The sequence below is a fragment of the Cornus florida genome, unplaced genomic scaffold (genome assembly GCF_030987335.1).
Source record: "Cornus florida cultivar Cherokee Brave unplaced genomic scaffold, ASM3098733v1 CherokeeBrave_3.0.0_Hap2_Chr02, whole genome shotgun sequence".
In the NCBI taxonomy this organism is placed as follows: Eukaryota; Viridiplantae; Streptophyta; class Magnoliopsida; order Cornales; family Cornaceae; genus Cornus; species Cornus florida.
In genome coordinates this window covers 9,274,263-9,287,704 of record NW_026775572.1, presented here as the reverse complement: position 1 = coordinate 9,287,704, position 13,442 = coordinate 9,274,263, and the positions used below count along the sequence as shown (strand labels likewise).

The 13,442-nt window shown below is 35.2% G+C and overlaps 2 protein-coding genes and 1 long non-coding RNA gene across 3 annotated transcripts; 2 read left to right on the top strand and 1 right to left on the bottom strand.

Moving 5' to 3' along the window:
• Positions 1 to 1,316: 1,316 nt before the first annotated feature.
• LOC132293524 (uncharacterized) lies at positions 1,317 to 5,892 on the top strand. Its single transcript, XM_059791045.1, has 7 exons — positions 1,317 to 3,311; positions 3,559 to 3,649; positions 3,759 to 3,916; positions 4,238 to 4,289; positions 4,472 to 4,551; positions 4,678 to 4,771; positions 4,861 to 5,892. Exons 1-7 carry the CDS (start codon positions 1,677 to 1,679, stop codon positions 5,577 to 5,579), a joined length of 2,829 nt encoding a protein of 942 aa, XP_059647028.1. The 5' UTR covers positions 1,317 to 1,676; the 3' UTR covers positions 5,580 to 5,892.
• Positions 5,893 to 6,666: 774 nt separating this feature from the next.
• Positions 6,667 to 7,216, bottom strand: LOC132293525 (uncharacterized). Its single transcript, XR_009477855.1, has 2 exons — positions 6,941 to 7,216; positions 6,667 to 6,786 (listed from the first exon to the last, which is right to left on the bottom strand). It is a non-coding gene; the product is annotated as an uncharacterized LOC132293525 (long non-coding RNA).
• Positions 7,217 to 11,371: 4,155 nt separating this feature from the next.
• On the top strand, positions 11,372 to 12,355 carry LOC132285295 (uncharacterized). The gene is made up of 2 exons (XM_059787468.1): positions 11,372 to 11,713; positions 11,805 to 12,355. The coding sequence occupies exons 1-2, from the start codon at positions 11,580 to 11,582 to the stop codon at positions 12,196 to 12,198; spliced, it is 528 nt and encodes a 175-aa protein (XP_059643451.1). The 5' UTR covers positions 11,372 to 11,579; the 3' UTR covers positions 12,199 to 12,355.
• The last annotated feature ends 1,087 nt before the right edge of the window (positions 12,356 to 13,442 follow it).

Below are 13,442 nucleotides of genomic sequence, written 5' to 3'. Positions count from 1 at the left end.
GATATACAAGAATACTGTACTCTTTTTCCTTCGCTAGAGTTTTGTCCACTGAATTTTTCTTAGTAAGATTTTAACGAGACATATTCTTAGTGTAGTGCAGTGGACCTCAAAGAAAAGTGTAATATGTATGTTGGGTGAGGTCCACTTGTAATTAACACATTTTGAATAACTGAGCAGCTTGTTGAAGAAGGTGTTTGGTGCCCACATTTTAGAAGCTATAAATTGATACCATGTGTACACAATTGAGGTGTGGAAAATGAATAAAATTATCTCTCTCTCTCACACACACACACACACATTTTTACATCTCTCTCATCTTTTATATTTGTCATATAATTCAATACATATATTTATTACAGTATTACAATTGTACCTAGTACAATGTACATGTGTGGCTTAATCTTCATCACGTGAACTTCTATTTTATTTTATTCAAGTACCCAATACGGGTTGTGTTTAAACTCATATGCTATATATTTAATTTCGTGAAGTAATTATTTATTTTCCAAGTCAGTGTTCAAGTGATTAGTAGGTGAAGAGTTAGTAGGTGAATTGATTCTTGTTAAATATATATATAAAAAAAAATGTTTAAACACGTGTTGTCAATTTGATAGTCCAAACATTTGCAATTGCATCATACCAAACGGTAGTCAAATGTGCATGGATTTTGAGAACTCCAAAACTTGGAAGAAAAAAAATAGGGAGAAATAATAAAAATAAAAATTGTAAAAATAACTTTCATAATATAGTGGTTTTTGTATGACATTTGATATTGGGGGACTAGACCGAAAATTGAATGCTAACACTTATGCACAGAAAGAGAAAAAATTCTGTATATTAAAATCATTTTAATTCTCTTTGCCTCCATTTTATCCCCATATTTTCTTTAATTATTTGTCCAATCAATGTTGAAACTCATTTTCCTTGCCACAAAACTTAAGATGTCAAAGATGTCCAAAGCCTGATCAATTGAACAAATATTACATATATATATATATATCACAGTTTGTCAGTGGTGTTGGAAAGAACTGAAATTCAACATTTTTTTATTTTATTTTATGGATTTTTCATTTACTTTAAAGTTATGTCTGAAAACAACTACATTAATTTTTGAAAATGTAATTGAAAGAAATTTAGTTAGAATTTTGAATAAAATTTCGTCTAAGTCTAACACATTATTTCTAACACGTCTAAATGACTAAACTGCAGTGGCCATTGCATATCAAGGACATATTCATTTAAAAAAATAATCAAATGTTAAATAAGGTTATATCCACCAAGCTCTCTCTCACACAAGACACATAGTGAGACCCCATAATACCTAATATCTTACGAAAATAAAACAGACGTGAGACCCATTTATTGGGTAATGTAATGGTACGGATGTGAGGAGGAGTGATCACTGATGATCCATTGACCGTTTCTTTCTTGCCAACCAACCAACCATCCAAAGAAATGTGTAACTGTCATCAGCCATGTTTTTCTCTCTTCCGCTTCTCTTTCTTTCCTGCCGTTTCTCTCCCCCCAAAGGAAAAATTACCAAAACTTTCTTGGAATTGTTTCAACATCTTTCTGTCTATGTTTTCCAAAATCTGATCATTTCCCTTTCTTTTCTTTTTTTCTTTTTTTTTTTTGCTTATGTTTTCATTACTTCGATCCGTTGAATTCTTTTAGCAATGGCAACACCAACGCCAACGCCAACGCCAACGCCAACAACACCAACCACGCATCAGCATCGGAAGACAATGACGATTGCAAACTGGGATGGTTTAGGGAACGATGAAGACGATGACAATTTCTTCGAAACCTTCAGTCGAATCTCTGCAGCAGATTCCCATGACTTGGGGTCTTCAGGGTCTGATGAAGATTTTGAAGACAGCCGGATGTCCTTTGCTTCTGCCGTATCATCGGCCTCCTCCATTGGTGGCATTCGTGGTTACAATGCAGTCAAAGCCTCTTCAATCATGTTGGAGAACTATGACATGTGGATGGAGGAGCCTGGCTCCATCGAGGATCGTCGCAGGCGGCTCCTTCAGGGTATGGGGTTGTCAAGCAACAAAGACCTTCTCAATGTCACCAGCACCAAGTTCAAGCACACTTCTTCAAAGAAAGTTGCCAATGAACAACCACCTCCAAAGTCGAAGGTTGACTCGGCTCCCTCAGAAGAATTAAAATCAAAATCAAAACCAGAACCTGATCCTGAGCCAGAACCTTCATCTTCTACGACAATTGTGCTAGTCCGATCAAGATCAGATGGCGATATCGAATCATCTTCTGTAAATACCAAAAGAAGGAAAGAAGAATTTATTGGTGATATCTCAAAACAGCGCCTCACAAGAACATCCTCGTCATTAGTAACACCACATGCTAGTATGTGTGCCAATTCCATTGAAGTATTACCAAACAGAACAAAAAACAGATCAGTAAGTAATGCTGATGTGATGTCATCTGTATTATCGGACAGCCAGTTTAGTGCATTCTTTTTGATAAAGAATTTGGACACCGGCAAGGAGTTCATTGTTAAAGAGTACAACAAAGATGGAATGTGGAATAGGCTCAGTGATCTTCAGACAGGGAAGCAACTCACCATGGAAGAATTCGAGAAGAGTGTCGGCTATTCCCCTGTTGTTAAGGAGCTGATGCGTCGTGAAAATGTTACAAGAAATCTGGACGATGGTCGGAAAATGAGCACTAATTCGTTTAGTAAGAGCTTTAGAAATAGCAAGAGAAGGGGGGCTGCTTTCTTGAAGAACATAAAGGGTGTGGCAAATTCCATGAGTGGATCAAAAGCTGACAAAGAAAGAGAGCATTCTACACCAGCTGATCAGCAGCGATCTAACAAGAATTTGTCCTCCCAATGGGTTAAAGTCCGTCAACAGGGGAAGCCCCACAAGGAATTTACTGCTCTGCATTTGTGTCAAGAAATTCAAGCCCATGAGGGATCTATTTGGACCATTAGATTCAGCTTGGACTCACGTTACCTTGCAAGTGCAGGAGAAGACCGGGTAATTCATGTCTGGGAAGTCCAAGAATGTGAAGTGTCAACGAGATCATCCGATGATCTGAATTCCACCAGTTCAAGCTCACTTTCTACCCTGGCGTGCAATTCTCCAGATAGGCCCCCTCTTGCAGAGATTTCACCAATGCCATCAGAGAAAAGGAAAAAAGGGAAGGGTACAAAAAAAAAGGGCAACTCAATTCCTGACTATGTTTATCTGCCAGAAACTGTATTTTCGTTCTCAGAAAAACCAGTATGCACCTTCACAGGTCATCTGGATGACGTCTTGGACCTGTCTTGGTCGAAATCTCAGGTCAGCTTCCACCACTAGAAACACCCTTTAGAATTTGACTACTCTTTGAAGCCAAACATAGCAATCTTCTTTATCAATAATAAATAAAGGACTACAGTCTTCATTTCAGAAGAATCCATCCACAAAATACTGAAGTCGTCAATTGCACATTATAAAAGAATTTTCTTTCTCTAATAAGGAAGAAAATATCCATCTCATTTGCTACATCAAAGATGTCTTACAATCATAAAATTTTATGGATTTGCAGCTACTACTTTCATCTTCAATGGACAAGACAGTTAGGCTATGGGACATGGAAACAAAAAGCTGCTTAAAGTTGTTTGCACACAATGATTATGGTGAGATGCCTGCCTTTGTTATCACAGCTTAATCAAGGCCTAATGCAATGATTTGCCATAGTGTTCCTGTCTAACCTACTTTTGCTTCTATCCGTGCTTGGTCTGGCAGTAACATGTATACAATTCAATCCAATAGATGATGATTATTTCATCAGTGGCTCACTTGATGCAAAGGTCCGAATTTGGAACATACCTGATCGACATGTTGTGGACTGGACTGACCTTCATGAGATGGTTACTGCAGCTAGTTATACTCCTGATGGCCAGGTAGTCATGCTGAGTTTTCAGTCCATTTTTTGCTTAAATAAACTCAGTTGACCACTTATCTTCAGTCTGAGTGGACTCCAGATTCCGCAATGAAATGAAGTAAATTTCATGTTTGATATATTGAGTACCCCATACTGTTCCAATCTGCTCCGTTAAGCTATATGTAGCAGAAACTTTAAGTTTCAACCCAGGTACACAATTTGTGTTGGACTTGGACCAAAATAAAACAAACATAAGGAAAAGCAAATTCCATGACTGTATAATTTGATTTCTAAACATGAATTTAAATATTTACTATTGTTTTGTGTTTACTTATTGAAGGGTGCCCTAATTGGTTCACATAATGGGAATTGTCGCTTGTACAGTACAGCTGGTATGACTTGCTCTTCTAGATTCTTTTAATTTTTCTTTTCCTTTTTGCTTTGTTTAATATTCTTGTCCTATCCATTTATCATTTCTTCAGTCCTTGGTTCTACTCTAGTGAGTTCTACTTTATAATCTTTTCATAGTATATACAGATGAGTTAGTTAATATCCATTTTATCTGGTGACTTAGATTTCAAGCTAGAACAGAAGGAACAGATTCACATCCAATTCAAGAAAAAGTCTCAAGCAAAAAAGATCACCGGTTTCCAGGTGATGCTCCCCTCCTTGCTCCTAGTTTCATCTTGGCTTATATAAGCTCCTCTTTGCCCAACCACTTATAGCAAGCTAACTAATCTCGTTGATAGAGAAACACTAAGTAATCTTGTTTATGAACAGTTCGTCCCAGGAAATCCATCTGAAGTGCTCATTACTTCAGCTGATTCCCGGATTCGAATCTTTGATGGTTCAGACCTCGTTTATAAGTTCAGAGGTACTTCCTCGAAATATATTCCCACATACATGGATGCATATAAATCTATGTGTTTTCTAAATACTATTTGATAAGCTTTTGGGTAACAGGTTTTAGAAATACTACCAGCCAAATTTCGGCTACATTCAGTCCAGATGGAAAATATGTCGTAAGTGCAAGTGAAGATTCCCAAGTATGCATCTGGAAGCGTGAAGAGCACCGAAACGTAGGCGCAGGGAAAAGCAGAGGTTTTGTCTCCACCCAATCTCACGAATTCTTCCAGTGTAGAGATGTTTCCGTTGCAATCGCATGGCCAGGTAGCATAAAAAATGAGCCACCTACCATAGAGGTGCATTCTAAGAGGCACTCAAAACGATCTATTCCACAAGTAACTTCAAATATTGGATCTCCTACCCAAGAAGACAATTTGGGAGGTTCCAATAGTAAAAGAAATTTGCCACCTCTTCCCAAGAAAAATAACGGTTTGGAGAAAGCTTCAAGTTGCAGGGACGAGGACCTTGCTCAAGCTTCTCGTGCAAACTCCGGGATCGGAGTTGGCGAGTCCTTCGATTCAGCTTCTGCTTCACTTAGGTACGGCGATTCACCGTCTATTTCTGCTTCTGGAAATCCTAGGTCGCATTCTTGGTCTTCCTCTTGGTCTTTGTTTGATGGTGGTATTAACCATGGAGGCCGTACCATCCAAGCAACAGCATGGGGATTGGTGATTGTAACAGCGGGGTTGGGAGGTGAAATCAGGGCTTATCAAAATTTTGGGTTGCCATTAAAGTTTGGTCGCCAGATGATCTCTTTAGATTCCTCACGTAAATAGTTTTGCACATGTAAAAGATGGGAGCGCATTTTTATTTTTCACCAACAAAGAATCTGTTCCGGTTCAGAATCTGTTCCCCTTGTCCTGGACGTGATTGTGTATGTAGTGGTAGAGTTCTTACAAATGAGAGTTAGCTGGTGCAGTGATATGGAACACTAGGAGCTGTTTCTTCTAAGTAGTTTCTATATCGTAAATGCCAAAGTTTCTTCTATTCAGCTTATAATTCACTGATCATTTTCGCATATTGAGCATTTTCAACCAAATACGAGTGCATGAAGAAAATTTATTGTGGTCATCCATCATCCTGATCTTAAAACAACTATGGCTAAAGATGAGTTCATAAAATTCATGCATATTCCTAGTGTACATGCTATTGCATTTTGATTCTATGAAATAGCTCCTAGTTTTTGGTGCACCTGAATTGATTCCTATAGAAACATCCAGTTGGCGTATACAGACAACTCCACACAACACATAGAGTATATCAAATAACTTATATCATCCACAACAAGAGAAGATGAAATCCTCAATGGGTTTCCTTAAACAAAAAGCACAAGGCAGCAAGCAACATATAGAAAAGCTATACGTATCAGAAAATATATATAGATATAAGAAAAGCTATCAAAGCCCAAACCACAAAAGATAGTTAGGAATTGAATCAGATAAAGCTTTGGCTTCCTCAAGAATTATTTTTCTACCTATCCCATCATATTTGGTTTTCGCAATGACTTTTTCTGCCTTATTTTATCATCATACCCTTCCAATTCAACTAATGTAAGTTTTTTTTTCTTTTTTTTTTAAACATTCACACACACTTTTCGCTGACACCCGTGCTCGAACCCCTCCCCTCCTCCGTGAAGACGGGGAACAGGCTAGATGCCCTTTGGTATAACCTAATGTAAGGTTTCATATGAGCAAAAAAATGCTTTTTCTTCGTAAAAAATAACATATTATTTCTTTCTCCTACAAAATAACTATAACTTCCAGTGATTTTTATACTAAAATTGGAGACTTTTTAAACTGCCAATGACAATGTTTTGGACATAAGCAATGAAGACATCAAGAGAACTAATAGCATTTAGAAGTGTTATAACAAAGTAGAATTAAACCATTAATAAATCCACATATCAGTCAGTTAACAGAAACAAAAATCATCCACAGTACCTAAATCACCGATGAATAGCCTCTTGAAAATGGTCGTCAATGCCTGCAAACAAAACCTACAAACACATTACAACTTACGAATTTCATATACAAAATCTAAACAAAATCGATTAATATATAAATATGTACACGCACACGCGTATATATATACTTGTATGTATCATTTCTGTTACAGTGAAAAAGGCGAAGAGATTTACCGAATCACCGGGCTCACTCGGGAAAAAAATCCCAACTCAACCATCTCATTCATTAAATCCTTCGTATACTTTCAACTATTCTGAATATACATAGTCGATGAAAACCCTAACTCACATTTATTCCTTTGATTAACTCGCAACATTCAATTCACACCCATTCGACACCATCCAAATTAACCGCTACAGTCGACCTTGGAGATGGAGAGCGAGTGAAGAGGGAGAGAGTAGGGGGGGCCTCGTAGAGTCGCAAATAAAAGTCACGTGATGGCACGTGAAAATTTTAATGGTACTATAGTTTAGGCGTATTATATAGTTTACATATATTACTTTTTTTTTTTTCTTTTTTTTTTTTTTTGCATTTAATCCTCCGAGTAATATTTTTACAGTATATAATTTTTTATTTTTTGTTATCTTTTTCAAATGAAAGAAGCGAATTTTGATAGAACATTAAACGGTCAAAATTGAAATAATTTATGCAAAAAATTACAATTTATACGAAATTACATGAAACTGAATAAATCCTAACTCATCCAGTATTCTTTTTATTCACAAAATATGTATAATCTATAATATAAATTTTGTCCACCTTTGAGAAAAATTTCTCAATATTAATTTGAATGCATAAACAAACATATAATTTAAAATAATTATTATAAAAGATCGGGGTATCACAGTACACTAATTAACTAAAAGGTGAAATTTGAAGTACATAAGCTATGAGATTGATACATTCATAATACTCACACACTTAACTCTTACATTTTGTTTTTAAAAAGTAATTTTATCATTTTTTTATTTTAGAATAAATCAGGAAGAGGAAGTGAGGGTTCTCTTCTTAACCGCAGATATCACATCCCACGAGTTTTTTTTTTTGGGTAAGTCTCGTTCCACAAAGTTTCTAAAAGTCACAAATATTATCTTTATACACCAAGTTCATTCCCAAATGTCACAATTAATCCATCACAAGGACATTTTAGTTCTCAAATGTAGCATGTTGCTATGTGTTCAATAAACAATTAAAATGATCTATTAGTTTATTTAAAAAGGTACAACACGGTCAAAAATAAAAAAAAAAAATTGTTTTTAGATATATAGTTCAATCTGTATAAAATAATAATAAAAGGTATACAAAATGCAACAAAAGTTAATTTTTGAAATTCTTTTGTTGCTTTATTTTTTAGTTATAAATACATATATACCAAGATCAATTTTAGTTTACCTCTTTTAAATTTTCTTCTCTATTTACTCGAGAGATTGTTGTGAATTTAGCTCTACGAATTATTTTTATTTTTATATGGCAAAAACGTGCATCTCACTTCATTTTTATTAGTACTTCAAAAAACATCAACAAATTATTCTAGTCATTTATTTTGCATGTAATGCTGTCTACAGTATTGAAGAAATATATTGGGTATTGGAGCATTCTTTAAACTCAATTCTAAAATTCTACTTACAATTCAATACGCTACATTTGTAAACATCATAATAACCCTTAATTGTAACATTGTTGAGACTTCACCTATAAGTAGAGGTAGTAACTCAATTATATATATTAACCAACACTCCACATTCTAGTCCTACAATAATCCACATTCTAGGTATGGTTATGTACTAAAGGGTTTCTATCAAAAGTAAACCAAGTTATGCCTAAAGCAACTAATGAACTAAAACTTGTTGATCTACTATATTTGAAAAAGTTTTAAAATAGTCAGATTGAAAGTAGATAATGGCCCGGCTGACTGGAAATACTTTATGTAGTTCTTTCACATCCCGGGGCTGATGCAGGCAATTTGAGTAATCATCCAGTATTAATGGATGATCAATCTTCATCAAAAGTTCCACTGTTACTCTGCAATTTGCAGGTACATAGAGTTCAGTGATCAAGTCCATTAAAAATAAAAAATAAAAAATAATAATTTCACTGGCACCCCATTAGTTTGGCCAAATATCAGTCTAAAACATCTTTTGAAAATAACTATTAGTTAGGTCCATTTTTGTTTTTCCGTCACAGTCTCCGTTAAAGGCATGGGAAAAGACAAATTTGCCCCTATTTTTTAAATAACATATGTTTCAAAATATTAGATTAGTTAAAAGACAATTATACCCCTGACAATTATACCACAAATAAAATCTGTAACTTCATCATCTCTCCGACGAATAAGACATCTAAATGAGGACATCAGTCACCTTTGGTGCCGGAGGCGATGAAGACGACGAGGGCTTGGAGGTTTCTCTGTAAACCCTTCCCATGCCCATACACAATCAATGAATCTAACGCTTTAAATTTCCCAGAATTGTCCACACCAATTTGGTATTATAATTGGATGGCGCTTGGAATTGAATGAATCGAATGAAAAAAAAAATGTCTAAGCGAAATTGAACGAATTGGACTGGTTTGGACTTCGAATTAGGGCTTTGAGTGATGCTTTATACGAGAAACAAAACGGCCACCGTTCAGAGAAATCAAGGGTTCCTGTTAATGAAGCTTCTGCAAATTCTGGAAGATGAAGCTTCAATGTGTTTCATTGAAACTAATTTTGAAAGTTGACGCTTCAGGGTTACTGTTAACAAAGATTCAATGTGTTTGATTGAACCTATTTTTTTTTCACTAATTGAACCTAATTTCACAAAACAAAGTCGATGGCTGTGATGGCATCTTCCTGTTTTAATTTTGGTGGTTGGGTTATAGAATCGGTGGTTGTGGTGGTGGTAGGGAGAGAGAGGAACGGTGTTGTGGTGGTGGAGAAAGAGGAACGGTGATGTTGGTGGTGGTTGTGGTGGTGGAGAGAGACTGGTCTGGGAGTTAGAGGGTGAGGGAGGCGACGATATATATATATATATATAGTCCCAATTGGCAGTTGTAGAGGCCGATTCGGGTTTCGACGGTAACCGAAAGAGACGAAGGTGAGAAGAATTTTGGGTTGCGGCGGCCGGATTGGCTACTGAGAAGGGTTTTGGAAAGACGGTTGGTGAGGTTGGAGAGGGTGGTTTGGTGCTCAGCCACCACGATTCGGCTGCCAACGCTGCTGTCTCTTGTGCCGACATCCTCGCCGGTGTCGGTGGTGGTGTTGTGCTTGTGTGTGTGTGTGTATATATACATATATGTCTCTGTGTGTATATAGGAGTATATATATATATATGTCTCGGTGTGTGTGTTTATAGGGGTATATATATGTCTGCCTGTATATATAATATAATTTGTAAATTTACAAATTTTTAAGGGGCCATATTGTCTTTTAACAATGATATTTTGGAAAAAAATAAATTAAAAAAATGAGAGTAGACCAAAGTCAAGGGTCACACTAAGGTCAAAGGGTAAGAATGTCTTTTTACATGTAAAAAGTGGTCTGACATACATGTAAACTAACTTTTGGGGTGTGAGTGAAAAACGGAGCAAACGTTTGTAACGTGAGTGATAGTTATTTTCGAAAGATATTTTAGACTGATATTTGGCTAAACTATTGGGGGTGTCGGTGAAATTATCCCCAAAAAAAAACATGAAAGCTGAAATTAATGAATTACCACATAAATTGTTAAGAGTAATTGGATTAAGGTGGTTGAAAAATCAATTTCAACAAAAACTACAAAACAAAATAAATAAAATTTACCTTCCACTTCTTCCATTGTTTTTAAATATTCTAACCATTTATTTTGGATGTAACTCGTATTTTAGAAATATATTGGGTATTGGAGCATTCTTAAACTCAATTTCTACTTATAATTGAATAGGCTACATTTGTAAACATCTTAACCCTTAATGGTAACATTGTTGAGACTTCACCCATAAATATAGGTAGTAACTCAACCATATTATTATCCATCACTCCACATTCTAGACTTACAATAATTCACATTCTAGTAAATGTTAATAGCATTTTATTAATGAAAAGTACAAGAAATTAATAACAGCTCTAAATACATGTACTCGAGTCTTTTTCAATCACTTACATTAATTAGATTGATATATTGTATAATGCAAATTGCTTAGTCTTTTTCAATCACTTTTTTTCTTTCATATTTTTGTCGGTATATAGTTAAAAATAAAATGATTTGGATTAAAATTGATAATTATAAAACTGAGATTGCAGACGTGGGATTGTAAAATTTTATAAGAGTATTAAAAAAAAATTCAAACTAACTTTTTAAATTAAATATTTCCGATAGGAGACAATCTTTTAAAAATTAATTAACATTAAAATATAATAAGACACCCATCAAACACCACAAAAGTATCAACATAACATTCAAGTAAAGTTTAAGGAAGAAATTAGAGTGAAGCCTAAACAAATAAAATAAAATAAAAATAATATAGAAATAGATAGATAAAAATACTTAGTTGGAAAGTATACTTTTTAGTTAAAAAAATAACAAATGAGAGAGGGAAAGAACAAAAATTAATAATAGTGAAGTCAAGGACTCTAATTTTTATTTTTATTTTTTTATTTTTTTAATGTAATCAGCTAAAGAAATACAGTTTATTTTATATTTAAAATGATTAAATTAAATTTTTCAAAATGAATTATATATATCCAAATAAATTTAGAAGTAGGAAGATGAAATTCTACAATCCTACTTTTAATTCTACTAATCTAGTGCCAGTGAAATTGAAAATCAACTGAACAGTGAGAGAAACTCTCATATGGAAATAATGGAAGACGAAGGCAGAGGCGAGGGTTCGAGCCCTCTCGCTACAGTCGAACAGATCCAAAGACGCCTCGTTCGACCTACCACCTCTCTGCACTCTCACTCATCCACCACCATTATCACACCTTGGTACTCAAATTCTCCATACATGATCTCAATAAATTTCATTCAACATCATTTTCTTTTTTATTTCATGTATTTTTTTTTTTTTTTTTTACAGGGATGATGTGAATTCGACGGAGTTTCAGAGGATAAAGCGAGAAGGCGCGAAGAGAGAAGTGACGAACAAGAGGCTTGAGGATTACTTGGATCCGGTTCTTCTCTCTGCAATTCGTAGGAAAATTGGCGGCAAGAGCAAAAGAGATGGAGGTTTGAAATTGAAGAGAGAGTTTGAATGGCCAATTGATGGATTGAAAGTGTTCGCAGAGGATTTGAGGAGAGAGAAAGGAATGAAATGGAGGAGTAGTGTTGGTGGAGCTGTTGATCTCGACGAGGATCGGGATTTGATCGGAGGTGGTGGAGAGGATGACGAAGAAGAACAAGTCTCGTGTACTCCGTTTCAACGGTTCGAGAGAGCGGCGTTGAAGCGCTTCAAGGGGGTGGGTGAAGGATAAGCAGGGGAGTAGGTGACGGATAAGATTATGGTCTGGCTGGGTACTCGCATTGTTGCTCTGACTTCTTGAAGAACACATATAGTGTGAACTGGATACTGTATAGCATACGCATTATGCGTACAGTAAGCAGGGACATGGGTCTCGTGTTGTGGATGAAACCTACTGAATAAAATATGGTCCCACTCTATATTTCATCAATTGAGCATAGTTGAGTTCCATGAATATACTAAGAATAGACTTCTTTTTATCTAATTAAGTTTTTTACAGTACATCTTTACCCAAAAATTAATACTTTTTTAAAAAAGCTCATTTATAAGTTAACTGTTCTTCAAAAATCTTTTTCAAAACTTATTTAAAAAAAAAAGAAATATAGGTATTAATTAGGTTAACTAATACTATAAAGCTCGTTCTTTGGACATGCTATAGGGCACGGCCACAATCAAGCACACATGCCGTGTATATTACAAATCACACTAACAAACTAACAAACGTGTGTTGTGCGGTAGAGAATCTAAACTCATATTTAAAGAAAAAGTAAAATAATATTTACCATAGAAGTTAAGAAACAAAAGAAAGGAGAGAAGATTAATTCATTCTATTGTTTGGACTTGGATGGATGGGAACAGAGCAATGAATTGTATTATTTGTCAATAGAAAGACAATAACTAGTATCATATTTTTTTTTCCCTAGGTATAACTAGTATAAGAATTTTAAGTTTAGATAATTTTCTGTAATATATGTATACAAGACTTGACCAGTTACTGAGAAAAAGTTCAGTTTGGAAGTTGTTGTGCCAAAAACCCACATTGGAATTTCAGTTTGGAGTGGTTTTGGTTCAAGAACTAATCAGAGCCCATAAATCTGGCATTAGAAACCATAGCTTCTCTCTTTACACAATCACAGAACCTTATGCATACAAGGAAATTATTTCGACCAGTTCTTGTGGCAGCAATAGTCAAGAATCACCACTTCAGAAATCCAACAACAACCGAGCCTTTCCCAATTACATCGCTCGGCTACGTGAATCTTATGCTTCCATTCCGCACATAGTCAATTTACAGCAGAAAAAAGCCTTGCACGGAAATTACAACCACATAATGCAAAATATGGAAACCCTAACGATGAATTGATTGCCAAAGCTTGTAAATACATGTTGTGTTACATATACAAATAATACAAATGCACTTAGCTGTAAAAAGTAATCAGAAATTTAATGCGTGCACAAGACATATACTCTGCTTGT